Source organism: Hyla sarda, chromosome 11, assembly GCF_029499605.1.
Source record: "Hyla sarda isolate aHylSar1 chromosome 11, aHylSar1.hap1, whole genome shotgun sequence".
In the NCBI taxonomy this organism is placed as follows: domain Eukaryota; kingdom Metazoa; phylum Chordata; class Amphibia; order Anura; family Hylidae; genus Hyla; species Hyla sarda.
Window position 1 is genome coordinate 4,554,510 of NC_079199.1, and position 15,959 is coordinate 4,570,468.

Consider the following 15,959-nt stretch of genomic DNA (forward strand, 5'->3'; position numbering starts at 1 on the left):
TTACCATGTCTCCTGTCAGGATCAGGTTGGCACTCCTGGTTACCATGTCTCCTGCCAGGATCAGGTTGGCACTCCTGGTTACCATGTCTCCTGTCAGGATCAGGCTGGCACTCCTGGTTACCATGTCTCCTGCCAGGATCAGGTTGGCACTCCTGGTTACCATGTTTCCTGTCAGGATCAGGTTGGCACTCCTGGTTACCATGTGTCCTGCCAGGATCAGGCTGGCACTCCTGGTTACCATGTTTCCTGTCAGGATCAGGTTGGCACTCCTGGTTACCATGTGTCCTGCCAGGATCAGGTTGGCACTCCTGGTTACCATGTTTCCTGTCAGGATCAGGCTGGCACTCCTGGTTACCATGTCTCCTGTCAGGATCAGGTTGGCACTCCTGGTTACCATGTCTCCTGTCAGGATCAGGTTGGCACTCCTGGTTACCATGTCTCCTGTCAGGATCAGGCTGGCACTCCTGGTTACCATGTCTCCTGCCAGGATCAGGCTGGCACTGCTGGTTACCATGTCTCCTGCCAGGATCAGGCTGGCACTCCTGGTTACCATGTCTCCTGTCAGGATCAGGTTGGCACTGCTGGTTACCATGTCTCCTGTCAGGATCAGGTTGGCACTCCTGGTTACCATGTCTCCTGCCAGGATCAGGCTGCACTCCTGGTTACCATGTCTCCTGTCAGGATCAGGTTGGCACTCCTGGTTACCATGTCTCCTGCCAGGATCAGGTTGGCACTCCTGGTTACCATGTTTCCTGTCAGGATCAGGCTGGCACTGCTGGTTACCATGTCTCCTGCCAGGATCAGGTTGGCACTCCTGGTTACCATGTCTCCTGTCAGGATCAGGTTGGCACTCCTGGTTACCATGTCTCCTGTCAGGATCAGGTTGGCACTCCTGGTTACCATGTCTCCTGCCAGGATCAGGCTGGCATTCCTGGTTACCATGTCTCCTGCCAGGATCAGGCTGACACTCCTGGTTACCATGTCTCCTGCCAGGATCAGGTTGGCACTCCTGGTTACCATGTTTCCTGCCAGGATCAGGCTGCACTCCTGGTTACCATGTCTCCTGTCAGGATCAGGTTGGCACTCCTGGTTACCATGTCTCCTGTCAGGATCAGGTTGGCACTCCTGGTTACCATGTCTCCTGCCAGGATCAGGTTGGCACTGCTGGTTACCATGTCTCCTGCCAGGATCAGGTTGGCACTCCTGGTTACCATGTCTCCTGCCAGGATCAGGCTGGCACTCCTGGTTACCATGTCTCCTGTCAGGATCAGGTTGGCACTCCTGGTTACCATGTCTCCTGTCAGGATCAGGTTGGCACTCCTGGTTACCATATCTCCTGCCAGGATCAGGTTGGCACTCCTGGTTACCATGTCTCCTGCCAGGATCAGGTTGGCACTCCTGGTTACCATGTCTCCTGTCAGGATCAGGCTGGCACTGCTGGTTACCATATCTCCTGCCAGGATCAGGTTGGCACTCCTGGTTACCATGTCTCCTGCCAGGATCAGGTTGGCACTCCTGGTTACTATGTCTCCTGCCAGGATCAGGTTGGCACTCCTGGTTACCATGTCTCCTGTCAGGATCAGGCTGGCACTCCTGGTTACCATGTCTCCTGTCAGGATCAGGTTGGCACTCCTGGTTACCATGTCTCCTGCCAGGATCAGGTTGGCACTCCTGGTTACCATGTCTCCTGCCAGGATCAGGTTGGCACTCCTGGTTACCATGTCTCCTGTCAGGATCAGGTTGGCACTCCTGGTTACCATGTCTCCTGCCAGGATCAGGTTGGCACTCCTGGTTACCATGTCTCCTGCCAGGATCAGGCTGGCACTCCTGGTTACCATGTCTCCTGCCAGGATCAGGTTGGCACTCCTGGTTACCATATCTCCTGCCAGGATCAGGTTGGCATTCCTGGTTACCATGTCTCCTGTCAGGATCAGGTTGGCACTCCTGGTTACCATATCTCCTGCCAGGATCAGGTTGGCACTCCTGGTTACCATGTCTCCTGCCAGGATCAGGTTGGCACTCCTGGTTACCATGTCTCCTGTCAGGATCAGGTTGGCACTCCTGGTTACCATGTCTCCTGCCAGGATCAGGTTGGCACTGCTGGTTACCATGTCTCCTGCCAGGATCAGGCTGGCACTCCTGGTTACCATGTCTCCTGTCAGGATCAGCCTGGCACTCCTGGTTACCATGTCTCCTGCCAGGATCAGGTTGGCACTGCTGGTTACCATGTCTCCTGTCAGGATCAGGTTGGCACTCCTGGTTACCATGTCTCCTGTCAGGATCAGGTTGGCACTCCTGGTTACCATGTCTCCTGCCAGGATCAGGTTGGCACTCCTGGTTACCATGTCTCCTGTCAGGATCAGGTTGGCACTCCTGGTTACCATGTCTCCTGTCAGGATCAGGTTGGCACTCCTGGTTACCATGTCTCCTGTCAGGATCAGGCTGGCACTCCTGGTTACCATGTCTCCTGTCAGGATCAGGTTGGCACTCCTGGTTACCATGTCTCCAGCCAGGATCATGTTGGCACTCCTGATTACCATGTCTCCTGTCAGGATCAGGTTGGCACTCCTGGTTATTATGTCTCCTGCCAGGATCAGGTTGGCACTGCTGGTTACCATGTCTCCTGTCAGGATCAGGTTGGCACTCCTGGTTACCATGTCTCCTGTCAGGATCAGGCTGGCACTCCTGGTTACCATGTCTCCTGCCAGGATCAGGTTGGCACTCCTGGTTACCATGTCTCCTGCCAGGATCAGGTTGGCACTCCTGGTTACCATGTCTCCTGCCAGGATCAGGTTGGCACTCCTGGTTACCATGTCTCCTGCCAGGATCAGGCTGCACTCCTGGTTACCATGTCTCCTGCCAGGATCAGGCTGACACTCCTGGTTACCATGTCTCCTGTCAGGATCAGGCTGGCACTGCTGGTTACCATGTCTCCTGCCAGGATCAGGTTGGTACTCCTGGTTACCATGTCTCCTGTCAGGATCAGGCTGGCACTCCTGGTTACCATGTCTCCTGTCAGGATCAGGCTGGCACTCCTGGTTACCATGTCTCCAGTCAGGATCAGGCTGGCACTGCTGGTTACCATGCCTCATGCCACGATCAGGCTGCACTCCTGGTTACCGTGTCTCCTGCCAGGATCGGGTTGGCACTCCTGGGTACCATGTCTCCTGCCAGGATCAGGTTGGCACTCCTGGTTACCATGTCTCCTGTCAGGATCAGGTTGGCACTCCTGGTTACCATATCTCCTGCCAGGATCAGGTTGGCACTCCTGGTTACCATGTCTCCTGCCAGGATCAGGTTGGCACTGCTGGTTACCATGTCTCCTGTCAGGATCAGGTTGGCACTCCTGGTTACCATGTCTCCTGCCAGGATCAGGTTGGCACTGCTGGTTACCATGTCTCCTGTCAGGATCAGGCTGGCACTCCTGGTTACCATGTCTCCTGCCAGGATCAGGTTGGCACTCCTGGTTACCATGTCTCCTGCCAGGATCAGGCTGCACTCCTGGTTACCATGTCTCCTGTCAGGATCAGGCTGGCACTGCTGGTTACCATGTCTCCTGCCAGGATCAGGCTGGCACTCCTGGTTACCATGTCTCCTGCCAGGATCAGGCTGGCACTCCTGGTTACCATGTCTCCTGTCAGGATCAGGCTGGCACTGCTGGTTACCATGTCTCCTGCCAGGATCAGGTTGGCACTCCTGGTTACCATGTCTCCTGCCAGGATCAGGTTGGCACTCCTGGTTACCATGTCTCCTGTCAGGATCAGGCTGGCACTCCTGGTTACCATGTCTCCTGCCAGGATCAGGTTGGCACTCCTGGTTACCATGTCTCCTGCCAGGATCAGGCTGCACTCCTGGTTACCATGTTTCCTGTCAGGATCAGGTTGGCACTCCTGGTTACCATGTCTCCTGCCAGGATCAGGTTGGCACTCCTGGTTACCATGTCTCCTGCCAGGATCAGGCTGGCACTGCTGGTTACCATATCTCCTGCCAGGATCAGGTTGGCACTCCTGGTTACCATGTCTCCTGTCAGGATCAGGTTGGCACTCCTGGTTACCATGTCTCCTGCCAGGATCAGGTTGGCACTCCTGGTTACCATGTCTCCTGTCAGGATCAGGCTGGCACTCCTGGTTACCATGTCTCCTGCCAGGATCAGGTTGGCACTCCTGGTTACCATGTTTCCTGTCAGGATCAGGTTGGCACTCCTGGTTACCATGTGTCCTGCCAGGATCAGGCTGGCACTCCTGGTTACCATGTTTCCTGTCAGGATCAGGTTGGCACTCCTGGTTACCATGTGTCCTGCCAGGATCAGGTTGGCACTCCTGGTTACCATGTTTCCTGTCAGGATCAGGCTGGCACTCCTGGTTACCATGTCTCCTGTCAGGATCAGGTTGGCACTCCTGGTTACCATGTCTCCTGTCAGGATCAGGTTGGCACTCCTGGTTACCATGTCTCCTGTCAGGATCAGGCTGGCACTCCTGGTTACCATGTCTCCTGCCAGGATCAGGCTGGCACTGCTGGTTACCATGTCTCCTGCCAGGATCAGGCTGGCACTCCTGGTTACCATGTCTCCTGTCAGGATCAGGTTGGCACTGCTGGTTACCATGTCTCCTGTCAGGATCAGGTTGGCACTCCTGGTTACCATGTCTCCTGCCAGGATCAGGCTGCACTCCTGGTTACCATGTCTCCTGTCAGGATCAGGTTGGCACTCCTGGTTACCATGTCTCCTGCCAGGATCAGGTTGGCACTCCTGGTTACCATGTTTCCTGTCAGGATCAGGCTGGCACTGCTGGTTACCATGTCTCCTGCCAGGATCAGGTTGGCACTCCTGGTTACCATGTTTCCTGCCAGGATCAGGCTGCACTCCTGGTTACCATGTCTCCTGTCAGGATCAGGTTGGCACTCCTGGTTACCATGTCTCCTGTCAGGATCAGGTTGGCACTCCTGGTTACCATGTCTCCTGCCAGGATCAGGTTGGCACTGCTGGTTACCATGTCTCCTGCCAGGATCAGGTTGGCACTCCTGGTTACCATGTCTCCTGCCAGGATCAGGTTGGCACTCCTGGTTACCATGTCTCCTGTCAGGATCAGGTTGGCACTCCTGGTTACCATATCTCCTGCCAGGATCAGGTTGGCACTCCTGGTTACCATGTCTCCTGCCAGGATCAGGTTGGCACTCCTGGTTACCATGTCTCCTGTCAGGATCAGGCTGGCACTGCTGGTTACCATATCTCCTGCCAGGATCAGGTTGGCACTCCTGGTTACCATGTCTCCTGCCAGGATCAGGTTGGCACTCCTGGTTACTATGTCTCCTGCCAGGATCAGGTTGGCACTCCTGGTTACCATGTCTCCTGCCAGGATCAGGTTGGCACTCCTGGTTACCATGTCTCCTGTCAGGATCAGGCTGGCACTCCTGGTTACCATGTCTCCTGTCAGGATCAGGTTGGCACTCCTGGTTACCATGTCTCCTGCCAGGATCAGGTTGGCACTCCTGGTTACCATGTCTCCTGCCAGGATCAGGTTGGCACTCCTGGTTACCATGTCTCCTGTCAGGATCAGGTTGGCACTCCTGGTTACCATGTCTCCTGCCAGGATCAGGTTGGCACTCCTGGTTACCATGTCTCCTGCCAGGATCAGGCTGGCACTCCTGGTTACCATGTCTCCTGCCCAGTCTGTATTCACGTGGCTCTTATACTCGGTAATAATAACACTACCGGGCTGCACTTCCTCCGCTCACCGCACGGGGCGCTGACACCAGGCTGAGGAAGCAGAAGGGATGAGTCGGGAGAGGAGCAGCATCTGCTGAGGAGCCCGGGGGAGGCGAGGACCGGGGGCTGCACGGGCTCCACACACTAGTGATCACTACACACGAGCTGGGGTCACAGCTGCAGCCCACCAGGAGCCGGGCAGGAGAGGGTTAAACATTAACCCTTCAGGGAACTGATCCTGTGTTTTGCAAGTCTCCTCCGAAGACCCTTCACGTCTGTGGAAAACAAAGACCGAGAGTCTGCACAGCCCGACTACAAGACGGAGCCGGGAAGTTCCCCAAAGTTATGAATCAGGTGTGAATGGGGTCATCCTGGGGAGGATAGCCAATGGCTGGGCACCAGACACAATGAAGGGCTGAACATACAGGATCTCACACAATGGACCAGACTGGAGCCCCAGAAGAGAAGTACAAGATGTGCTGTAAAAGTTAACATGTCCGTCCATAGCTGGGACCTCATAGACCATAGCTGGGACCTCATAGACCATAGCTGGGACCTCATAGACCATAGCTGGGACCTCATAGACCATAGCTGGGACCTCATAGACCATAGCTGGGACCTCATAGACCTGCCATCAATTCTGTAATAGTCACAATGCACTGGATGTAACATCTCCCTGGGATCTCCTGGACTATACTGGATCTACAGTAACATCTCCCTGGGATCTCCTGGACTATACTGGATCTACAGTAACATCTCCCTGGGATCTCCTGGACTATACTGGATCTACAGTAACATCTCCCTGGGATCTCCTCGACTATACTGGATCTACAGCAACATCTCCCTGGGATCTCCTGGGCTATACTGGATCTACAGTAACATCTTCCTGGGATCTCCTGGGCTATACTGGATCTACAGTAGCATCTTCCTGGGATCTCCTGGACCATACTGGATCTACAGTAACATCTCCCTGGGATCTCCTGGACTATACTGGATCTACAGTAACATCTGCATGGGATCTACTGGACTATACTGGATCTACAGTAACATCTCCCTGGGATCTCCTGGACTATACTGGATCTACAGTAACATCTCCCTGGGATCTACTGGACTATACTGGATCTACAGTAACTTCTTCCTGGGATCTCCTGGACTATACTGGATCTACAGTAACATCTGCATGGGATCTCCTGGACTATACTGGATCTACAGTAACATCTTCCTGGGATCTCCTGGACTATACTGGATCTACAGTAACATCTTCCTTGGTTCTCCTGGACTACACTGGATCTACAACAACTCCACAACAAGGGTTTGCTGATCTCCTCAAGGCTCAGGGAGAAGGAACTTTTTGGTTCTGTATCCAAAGTCCTGACAAAAGGCGATTGTTGACCATTGAGAAATGAGGGGGCTATGTGCCAAATCATCCGGTCATTGGGTGCTGGGTCAGAACCTTCACCGTTGTCCACTGTGGGTCCAATATACGTAGGGTGAGGGATGGTGTCAGACAGGACCATGGAGCTGGGATAATCTTTGCACCAAGTAGAGTCATGACCACCCAACCCGCCATTGCCTTTTCTTACCATCGCTGGGCACAAAGCTCTGCTGACCAATGGGCTGGGGGTGTATAAACTTTATGGATCATTGTAGACAACCAAGAAGATCCAGTGATGTCTTCAGGTGAGCTGTAAGATGACTACCAAGTCTAGAACCACAGACTCAACGAGCTGGACCTGTCCTGTAAGTTGATATTTGGTCCATTGGGTTTTCTGTGAACATCTTCGTAATGTAAGAAGCTGGTCCTCCGGAGTCCTGGTCACACTGCCCGGGGGCAGAGGATGGCTTGTCGAGGTGGCTGCTGCTGCTGCTGCTGCGGATTTGGTCACCTGAATGAAGACAATGGTCGCTTCCTGTTGTTGGCCATCCTGATCGTCCTCTACATGTTGTGCGGAGCCGCCGTCTTCTCAGCCATCGAGCAGCCAAAGGAGAAGGAGGCCAAGGAGAGGTGGCAGCATAAGTTCGACAACTTCACCCAAAAATACAACCTCAGCAAAAGTGACCTGCACAACTTCCTGCGTGACTACGAGGAGGCCAATGTGGCCGGGATCAGGGTGGACACCATAAGACCCAGGTGGGATTTCACCGGAGCGTTCTACTTTGTGGGAACGGTGGTGTCGACTATCGGTAAGTGGTAAATCCTATAGGCTTCATCATGGCCGCTGTGTAGGAGATGTCTACTGTATAAACGTGGTGAGTCCTGGCACTGGAGATACTGTTTAGTCCAGTGTTTCCCAACCAGGGTGCCTCCAGATGTTGCAAAACTACAACTCCCAGCATGCCCGGACAGCCAACGGCTGTCCGGGCATGCTGGGAGTTGTAGTTTTGCAACATCTGGAGGCACCCTGATTGGGAAACACTGTTTTAGTCTATTGATTTATCATATAGCACCAACATATTCTGCGGCGCTGTACAGAGAAGACGCATATCAGTCCATCACCTGTGTAGTGCTCCAGAACACAACTATGATCTAGAATAGTGATCCCCAAGCCTAATGTATTCCCAGCACTGTGTCCAACCTATGGCTCCTCAGCTGTTACAATACTGCAACTCCCATCATTCCCCTTTAGTCTGTGTGTGATCCCCGCACTGCTTTCCAACCTGTGGCCCTCCAGATGTTGAAAAGCTACAACTCCCATTATGCTCTGTCAGTCCGCAAATGTTCCTTTACCATATATTCTCAGCCCGGATTTCCAACCTGTGGCTTTTCAGCTTTTACAAAACTACAACTCCCATCATACCCTGTCGCTCTGCATGTATTCCCCCTACATTCTTTTCCAACCTATTGCTCCTTAGTTGTTGCAGAACCACAACTCCCATTATACCCCAACACCCTGCGTGTTTTCCCCAGCAGTATTTCCCAACCTGATGCCCTCCAGCTGTTGAAGTACTACAACTCCCATCATTCCCTTGTCAGTCTGCATGTGTTCCTCCACCCGAATGCATTTCCCAGCACTGTGTTCAAACCTGTGGCTTTTCAGCTGTTGCAAAACTACAACACCCATCATGCCCTAACACCCTGCATGTATTTCCCAGCAGTATTTCCCAACCTGTGGATTCAGCTGTTGCAAAACTACAACTCCCATTATGCCCTGTCAGTCTGCCTGTTATCCCCTGCACTGCTTTTCATCCTGTGGCCCTCCAGCTGTTGCAGTGCTACAACTCCCATCATTGCCCGTCAGTCTGCATGTGTTCCTTTTACCACTCTGTGTGTATTCCCCGACACTGTGTTCCAATCTGTGGCTCTTCAGCAGTTGCACAACTACAACTCCCATCATGCCCCGATAGTCTGCATATGTTCTCCAGCACTGTTTTCCAACCTGTGGCCCTCCAGCTGTTGCAATACTGCAACTCCCATCATTCCCTGTCAGTCTGCATGTGATCCATTATCCGCCAGCATACATTTTTCAGCACTGTGTTCACACCTGTGGCTCTTCAGCTGTTTCAAAACTACAATTCCCATCATGCCCTGACAGTCTACGTGTGTTCCCAAGCTGTATTTTCCAACCTGTGGCTCTTCAGCTGCTGCAAAACTACAACTCCCATCATGCCCTGATTGTCTGCATATGTCCCTTAGCACTGTTTTCCAACCTGTGGCCCTCCAGCTGTTGCAAAACCACAACTCCCATCATTCCCTGACAGTCTGGCTGTGATCCCCACCGGATCCCATTTCAGAAGTGCACAGTGTAAGGCTCCTTTCACACTATGAATTTTTCTGTTTACAAACTTCCGTCACATGTTCCGTCACTACAGCTGCAAAACCCGTCCGTTACAAAACCCCTGACGGCCGTGACTAAATTGCATTGCAGCCTATGGGGTTCTGTAACTGCCCGTTTGCACCCGCATGTGCCCGTAATTCATTACGGGCGTTATATAGTGACGGGACATCGTGGCGGAAAAATTACTGCATGCAATGCAATTTAGTCACGACGATATAGTGACGGAACTTCTGGCGGAAGTTCCTAAACGGAACTATTTCACAGTGTGAAAGCAGCCTAAGAACATTGTAATGGATAGAAATGTATCTGTACAGTGACTGATGGTAGGAAACACCTCAGTCTGTGTCCAGGAGGCGTCCTCCGCTCCGGTCACCACGTTCTCACTGTAATCTATATCACTTGTGTCGCCCCGAGGGCTTCGGATCTTATAAAGTTATTAGACTCATCCTTCATATCCCGAGACCAATAAGACCCGGCAGAGACTCCGGAGCCCTGACCCCGTGTTCCAGCTTCTTCGCACAATGATTGAGTCACCTGCAACTTAGACACAAAGAGACGGTTTTCCTTGTGTCTGTGTTTGGCGCGGGGGGAGGGGGGGGGGGCGGCTATTGAAGACGTTTGATGACATCATCAGAGGGAAGAACAAGAAGCGTTTCACTTATGGTGACAAGAAGAAGCAGAAGGCTGATGGGATTCTGACACCACAAAGTGCTGGGAGTTGTAGTTTTGCAACAGCTGGAGACACACAGGTTGGTCTAAGCAGTGTTCCCCAAACTGTGAATTCCCTCTAGCTGCTGCAAAACTACAACTCCCAGCATGCCCAGACAGCCATTGGAAGTTATAGTTTTGTAACAACTGGAGACACACAGGTTGCACATCATTGTTCTAAAGCAGTGGTCTCCAAACTGTGGACCTCCAGTTGTTGCAAAACTACAACTCCCAGCATGCCCGGACAGCCGTTGGCTGTCCGGGCATGCTGGGAGTTGTAGTTTTGCAACAGCTGGAGGCACGCTGGTTGGAAAACACTGATATAGGTCTCCAAACTGTGAACCTCTAGATGATGCAAAACTACAAGTCTCAGCATGTCCACAGTTTGGAGACCTATATCCGTGTTTTCCAACCAGTGTGCCTCCAGCTGTTGCAAAACTAAAACTCCCAGCATGCCCAGACAGCCATTGGAAGTTATAGTTTTGTAACAACTGGAGACACACAGGTTGCACATCATTGTTCTAAAGCAGTGGTCTCCAAACTGTGGACCTCCAGTCATTGCAAAACTACAACTCCCAGCATGCCCAGACAGCCATTGGAAGTTATAGTTTTGTAACAACTGGAGACACACAGGTTGCACATCATTGTTCTAAAGCAGTGGTCTCCAAACTGTGGACCTCCAGTTGTTGCAAAACTACAACTCCCAGCATGCCCGGACAGCCGTTGGCTGTCCGGGCATGCTGGGAGTTGTAGTTTTGCAACAGCTGGAGGCACGCTGGTTGGAAAACACTGATATAGGTCTCCAAACTGTGAACCTCTAGATGATGCAAAACTACAAGTCTCAGCATGTCCACAGTTTGGAGACCTATATCCGTGTTTTCCAACCAGTGTGCCTCCAGCTGTTGCAAAACTAAAACTCCCAGCATGCCCAGACAGCCATTGGAAGTTATAGTTTTGTAACAACTGGAGACACACAGGTTGCACATCATTGTTCTAAAGCAGTGGTCTCCAAACTGTGGACCTCCAGTTGTTGCAAAACTACAACTCCCAGCATGCCCGGACAGCCGTTGGCTGTCCGGGCATTCTGGGAGTTGTAGTTTTGCAACAGCTGGAGGCACACTGGTTGGAAAACACTGATATAGGTCTCCAAACTGTGAACCTCTAGATGATGCAAAACTACAAGTCTCAGCATGTCCACAGTTTGGAGACCTATATCCGTGTTTTCCAACCAGTGTGCCTCCAGCTGTTGCAAAACTAAAACTCCCAGCATGCCCAGACAGCCATTGGAAGTTATAGTTTTGTAACAACTGGAGACACACAGGTTGCACATCATTGTTCTAAAGCAGTGGTCTCCAAACTGTGGACCTCCAGTTGTTGCAAAACTACAACTCCCAGCATGCCCGGACAGCGGTTGGCTGTCTGGGCATGCTGGGAGTTGTAGTTTTGCAACAGCTGGAGGCACGCTGGTTGGAAAACACTGATATAGGTCTCCAAACTGTGAACCTCTAGATGCTGCAAAACTACAAGTCTCAGCATGTCCACAGTTTGGAGACCTATATCCGTGTTTTCCAACCAGTGTGCCTCCAGCTGTTGCAAAACTACAACTCCCAGCATGCCCAGACAGCCATTGGATGTTATAGTTTTGTAACAACTGGAGACACACAGGTTGCACATCATTGTTCTAAAGCAGTGGTCTTCAAACTGTGGACCTCCAGTTGTTGCAAAACTACAACTCCCAGCATGCCCGGACAGCCGTTGGCTGTCCGGGCATGCTGGGAGTTGTAGTTTTGCAACAGCTGGAGGCACGCTGGTTGGAAAACACTGATATAGGTCTCCAAACTGTGAACCTCTAGATGCTGCAAAACTACAAGTCTCAGCATGTCCACAGTTTGGAGACCTATATCCGTGTTTTCCAACCAGTGTGCCTCCAGCTGTTGCAAAACTAAAACTCCCAGCATGCCCAGAAAGCCATTGGAAGTTATAGTTTTGTAACAACTGGAGACACACAGGTTGCACATCATTGTTCTAAACAGGTCTCCAAACTGTGGACCTCCAGTTGTTGCAAAACTACAACTCCCAGCATGCCCGGACAGCCGTTGGCTGTCCGGGCATGCAGGGAGTTGTAGTTTTGCAACAGCTGGAGGCACCCTGGTTGGGAAACACTGCTATATATATATATGCTCATTTCCTGCTGAGCTTGTATGTTTAGCAGCAGTCGAGCTGAACGAGCAGAGCTGTAGTGTAAAGCATGGAGGGGGATTAATAAGAAGCAGCCTGAGATTCTGGGGACATAGTAAGGATATAGTAAGTGCATTTCAGATTATCTCAGACTCTAATAGACAATGCAGCTATGCGGGAGTTACTATCCATAGCTGTGTCTTTATGTAGCTGTGCTGCAGTGTAAAGCATGGGGAGAGGCAGAGCAGCAGCTTGAGCGTCTGATGAGATGACAAAGCAGCTAAGGTGAAGTCATTGATCAAGGCAAAGCATGGTGGATGGCCTCTAATTAGACATGGCCTGTTCTGTTAGACAATGCAGCTAAGCTGTGGTCATTAAAGGGGTACTCCGGGGAGGCCTTCAATGATATACATGTTACATATAAATCCTCCAAACCACTCAGGGTTAATTCAGGCGCAGGCAATGGAACTAGGTATATACAGCAATGCTGGTGAATGGCTTAAGGAAAGTAGGGTCAATGTGAATAACCAAAGGTCATTTATTGCAGAACAACGCGTTTCAACGCCAGAGCAGGCGTCTTGCTCAGGTTCATAACAACAATACAATTAAATGTCATTTATACAAAAAAGTACCGTATTCCTAAGGGCAGTTGACCCACGTCACGCCGCAAAACTGGGATCCAGGAGCAGGGCGGAAGCCGCGTACGCCACAAGAACAGTTCCAGAAAGTTAAACAGATTTGTAAATTACTTCTATAAAAAAAAATCTTAATCCTTCCAGTACTTATTAGCTGATGAATACTACAGAGGAAATTATTTTCTTTTTGGAACACAGAGCTCTCTGCTGACATGAACATAGTGCTCTCTGCTGACACCTCTCCCCATCCCCATAGAAAACATATGCTGATCTGGACAGTTCCTAAAATGGACAGAGATGTCAGCAGAGAGCACTGTGGTCATGATGTCAGCAGAGATCTCTGTGTTTCAAAAAGAAAAGAATTTCCTCTGTAGTATTCATCAGCTAATAAGTACTGGAAGGATTAAGATTTTTTTTAATAGAAGTAATTTACAAATCTGTATAACTTTCTGATAAAAAAAAAAAAAAGTTGAAGTCACTGATCATGGCTGGACCTGTAGTGTAAAGCATGGTGGATGGTATCTAATGAGACATGGCCTGTACCAGTAGACTGTGAAGCTAAGCTGAAGTCACTGATCATGGCTGGACCTGTAGTGTAAAGCATGGTGGATGGTATCTGAGACATGGCCTGTACCAGTAGACTGTGAAGCTAAGCTGAAGTCATTGATCATGGCTGGACCTGTAGTGTAAAGCATGGTGGATGGTATCTAATGAGACATGGCCTGTACCCGTAGACTGTGAAGCTAAGCTGAAGTCACTGATCATGGCTGGACCTGCAGTGTTAAGCATGGTGGATGGTATCTAATGAGACATGGCCTGTACCAGTAGACTGTGAAGCTAAGCTGAAGTCATTGATCATGGCTGGACCTGTAGTGTAAAGCATGGTGGATGGTATCTAATGAGACATGGCCTGTACCAGTAGACTGTGAAGCTAAGCTGAAGTCACTGATCATGGCTGGACCTGCAGTGTAAAGCATGGTGGATGGTATCTAATGAGACATGGCCTGTACCCGTAGACTGTGAAGCTAAGCTGAAGTCACTGATCATGGCTGGACCTGCAGTGTTAAGCATGGTGGATGGTATCTAATGAGACATGGCCTGTACCAGTAGACTGTGAAGCTAAGCTGAAGTCATTGATCATGGCTGGACCTGTAGTGTAAAGCATGGTGGATGGTATCTAATGAGACATGGCCTGTACCAGTAGACTGTGAAGCTAAGCTGAAGTCACTGATCATGGCTGGACCTGTAGTGTAAAGCATGGTGGATGGTATCTAATGAGACATGGCCTGTACCAGTAGACAGTGAAGCTAAGCTGAAGTCATTGATCATGGCTGGACCTGCAGTGTAAAGCATGGTGGATGGTATCTAATGAGACATGGCCTGTACCAGTAGACTGTGAAGCTAAGCTGAAGTCATTGATCATGGCTGGACCTGTAGTGTAAAGCATGGTGGATGGTATCTAATGAGACATGGCCTGTACCCGTAGACTGTGAAGCTAAGCTGAAGTCACTGATCATGGCTGGACCTGTAGTGTAAAGCATGGTGGATGGTATCTAATGAGACATGGCCTGTACCAGTAGACTGTGAAGCTAAGCTGAAGTCACTGATCATGGCTGGACCTGTAGTGTAAAGCATGGTGGATGGTATCTAATGAGACATGGCCTGTACCAGTAGACTGTGAAGCTAAGCTGAAGTCACTGATCATGGCTGGACCTGTAGTGTAAAGCATGGTGGATGGTATCTAATGAGACATGGCCTGTACCAGTAGACTGTGAAGCTAAGTTGAAGTCACTGATCATGGCTGGACCTGTAGTGTAAAGCATGGTGGATGGTATCTAATGAGACATGGCCTGTACCAGTAGACTGTGAAGCTAAGCTGAAGTCACTGATCATGGCTGGACCTGTAGTGTAAAGCATGGTGGATGGTATCTAATGAGACATGGCCTGTACCCGTAGACTGTGAAGCTAAGCTGAAGTCACTGATCATGGCTGGACCTGCAGTGTAAAGCATGGTGGATGGTATCTAATGAGACATGGCCTGTACCAGTAGACTGTGAAGCTAAGCTGAAGTCACTGATCATGGCTGGACCTGTAGTGTAAAGCATGGTGGATGGTATCTGAGACATGGCCTGTACCCGTAGACTGTGAAGCTAAGCTGAAGTCACTGATCATGGCTGGACCTGTAGTGTAAAGCATGGTGGATGGTATCTAATGAGACATGGCCTGTACCAGTAGACTGTGAAGCTAAGCTGAAGTCACTGATCATGGCTGGACCTGTAGTGTAAAGCATGGTGGATGGTATCTAATGAGACATGGCCTGTACCCGTAGACTGTGAAGCTAAGCTGAAGTCACTGATCATGGCTGGACCTGTAGTGTAAAGCATGGTGGATGGTATCTAATGAGACATGGCCTGTACCAGTAGACTGTGAAGCTAAGCTGAAGTCATTGATCATGGCTGGACCTGTAGTGTAAAGCATGGTGGATGGTATCTAATGAGACATGGCCTGTACCAGTAGACTGTGAAGCTAAGCTGAAGTCACTGATCATGGCTGGACCTGTAGGGTAAAGCATGGTGGATGGTATCTAATGAGACATGGCCTGTACCCGTAGACTGTGAAGCTAAGCTGAAGTCACTGATCATGGCTGGACCTGTAGTGTAAAGCATGGTGGATGGTATCTAATGAGACATGGCCTGTACCAGTAGACAGTGAAGCTAAGCTGAAGTCACTGATCATGGCTGGACCTGTAGAGTAAAGCATGGTGGATGGCCTGCTCCAGTAGACAATGCAGTTAAGTTGGAGGCACTGCTGAGATGTGTACGGCAGTCAGCACATCCTCCATCCCATTATTATGTAACACGTATATTATAGAAGGCCTCCTGCTGACGGTCTCTGTGGCCAATAAATAATTATTGCAACATTTTTTAATGTATTTTTATAAAACCAGATCAGAGGCGT

At 50.6% G+C, this 15,959-nt stretch overlaps 1 protein-coding gene across 1 annotated transcript in view; it reads left to right on the top strand.

The window, feature by feature from the left end:
- Nucleotides 1–5,796: 5,796 nt before the first annotated feature.
- The window catches only part of KCNK13 (potassium two pore domain channel subfamily K member 13), a 58,211-nt gene continuing 48,048 nt past the window's right edge, over nt 5,797–15,959 (top strand). The window contains exon 1 of the mRNA XM_056546149.1: nt 5,797–7,888. Within this exon, the coding sequence (XP_056402124.1) occupies nt 7,543–7,888 (346 nt within the window). The 5' untranslated portion in view covers nt 5,797–7,542. The remainder of the gene's footprint in view (nt 7,889–15,959) is intronic.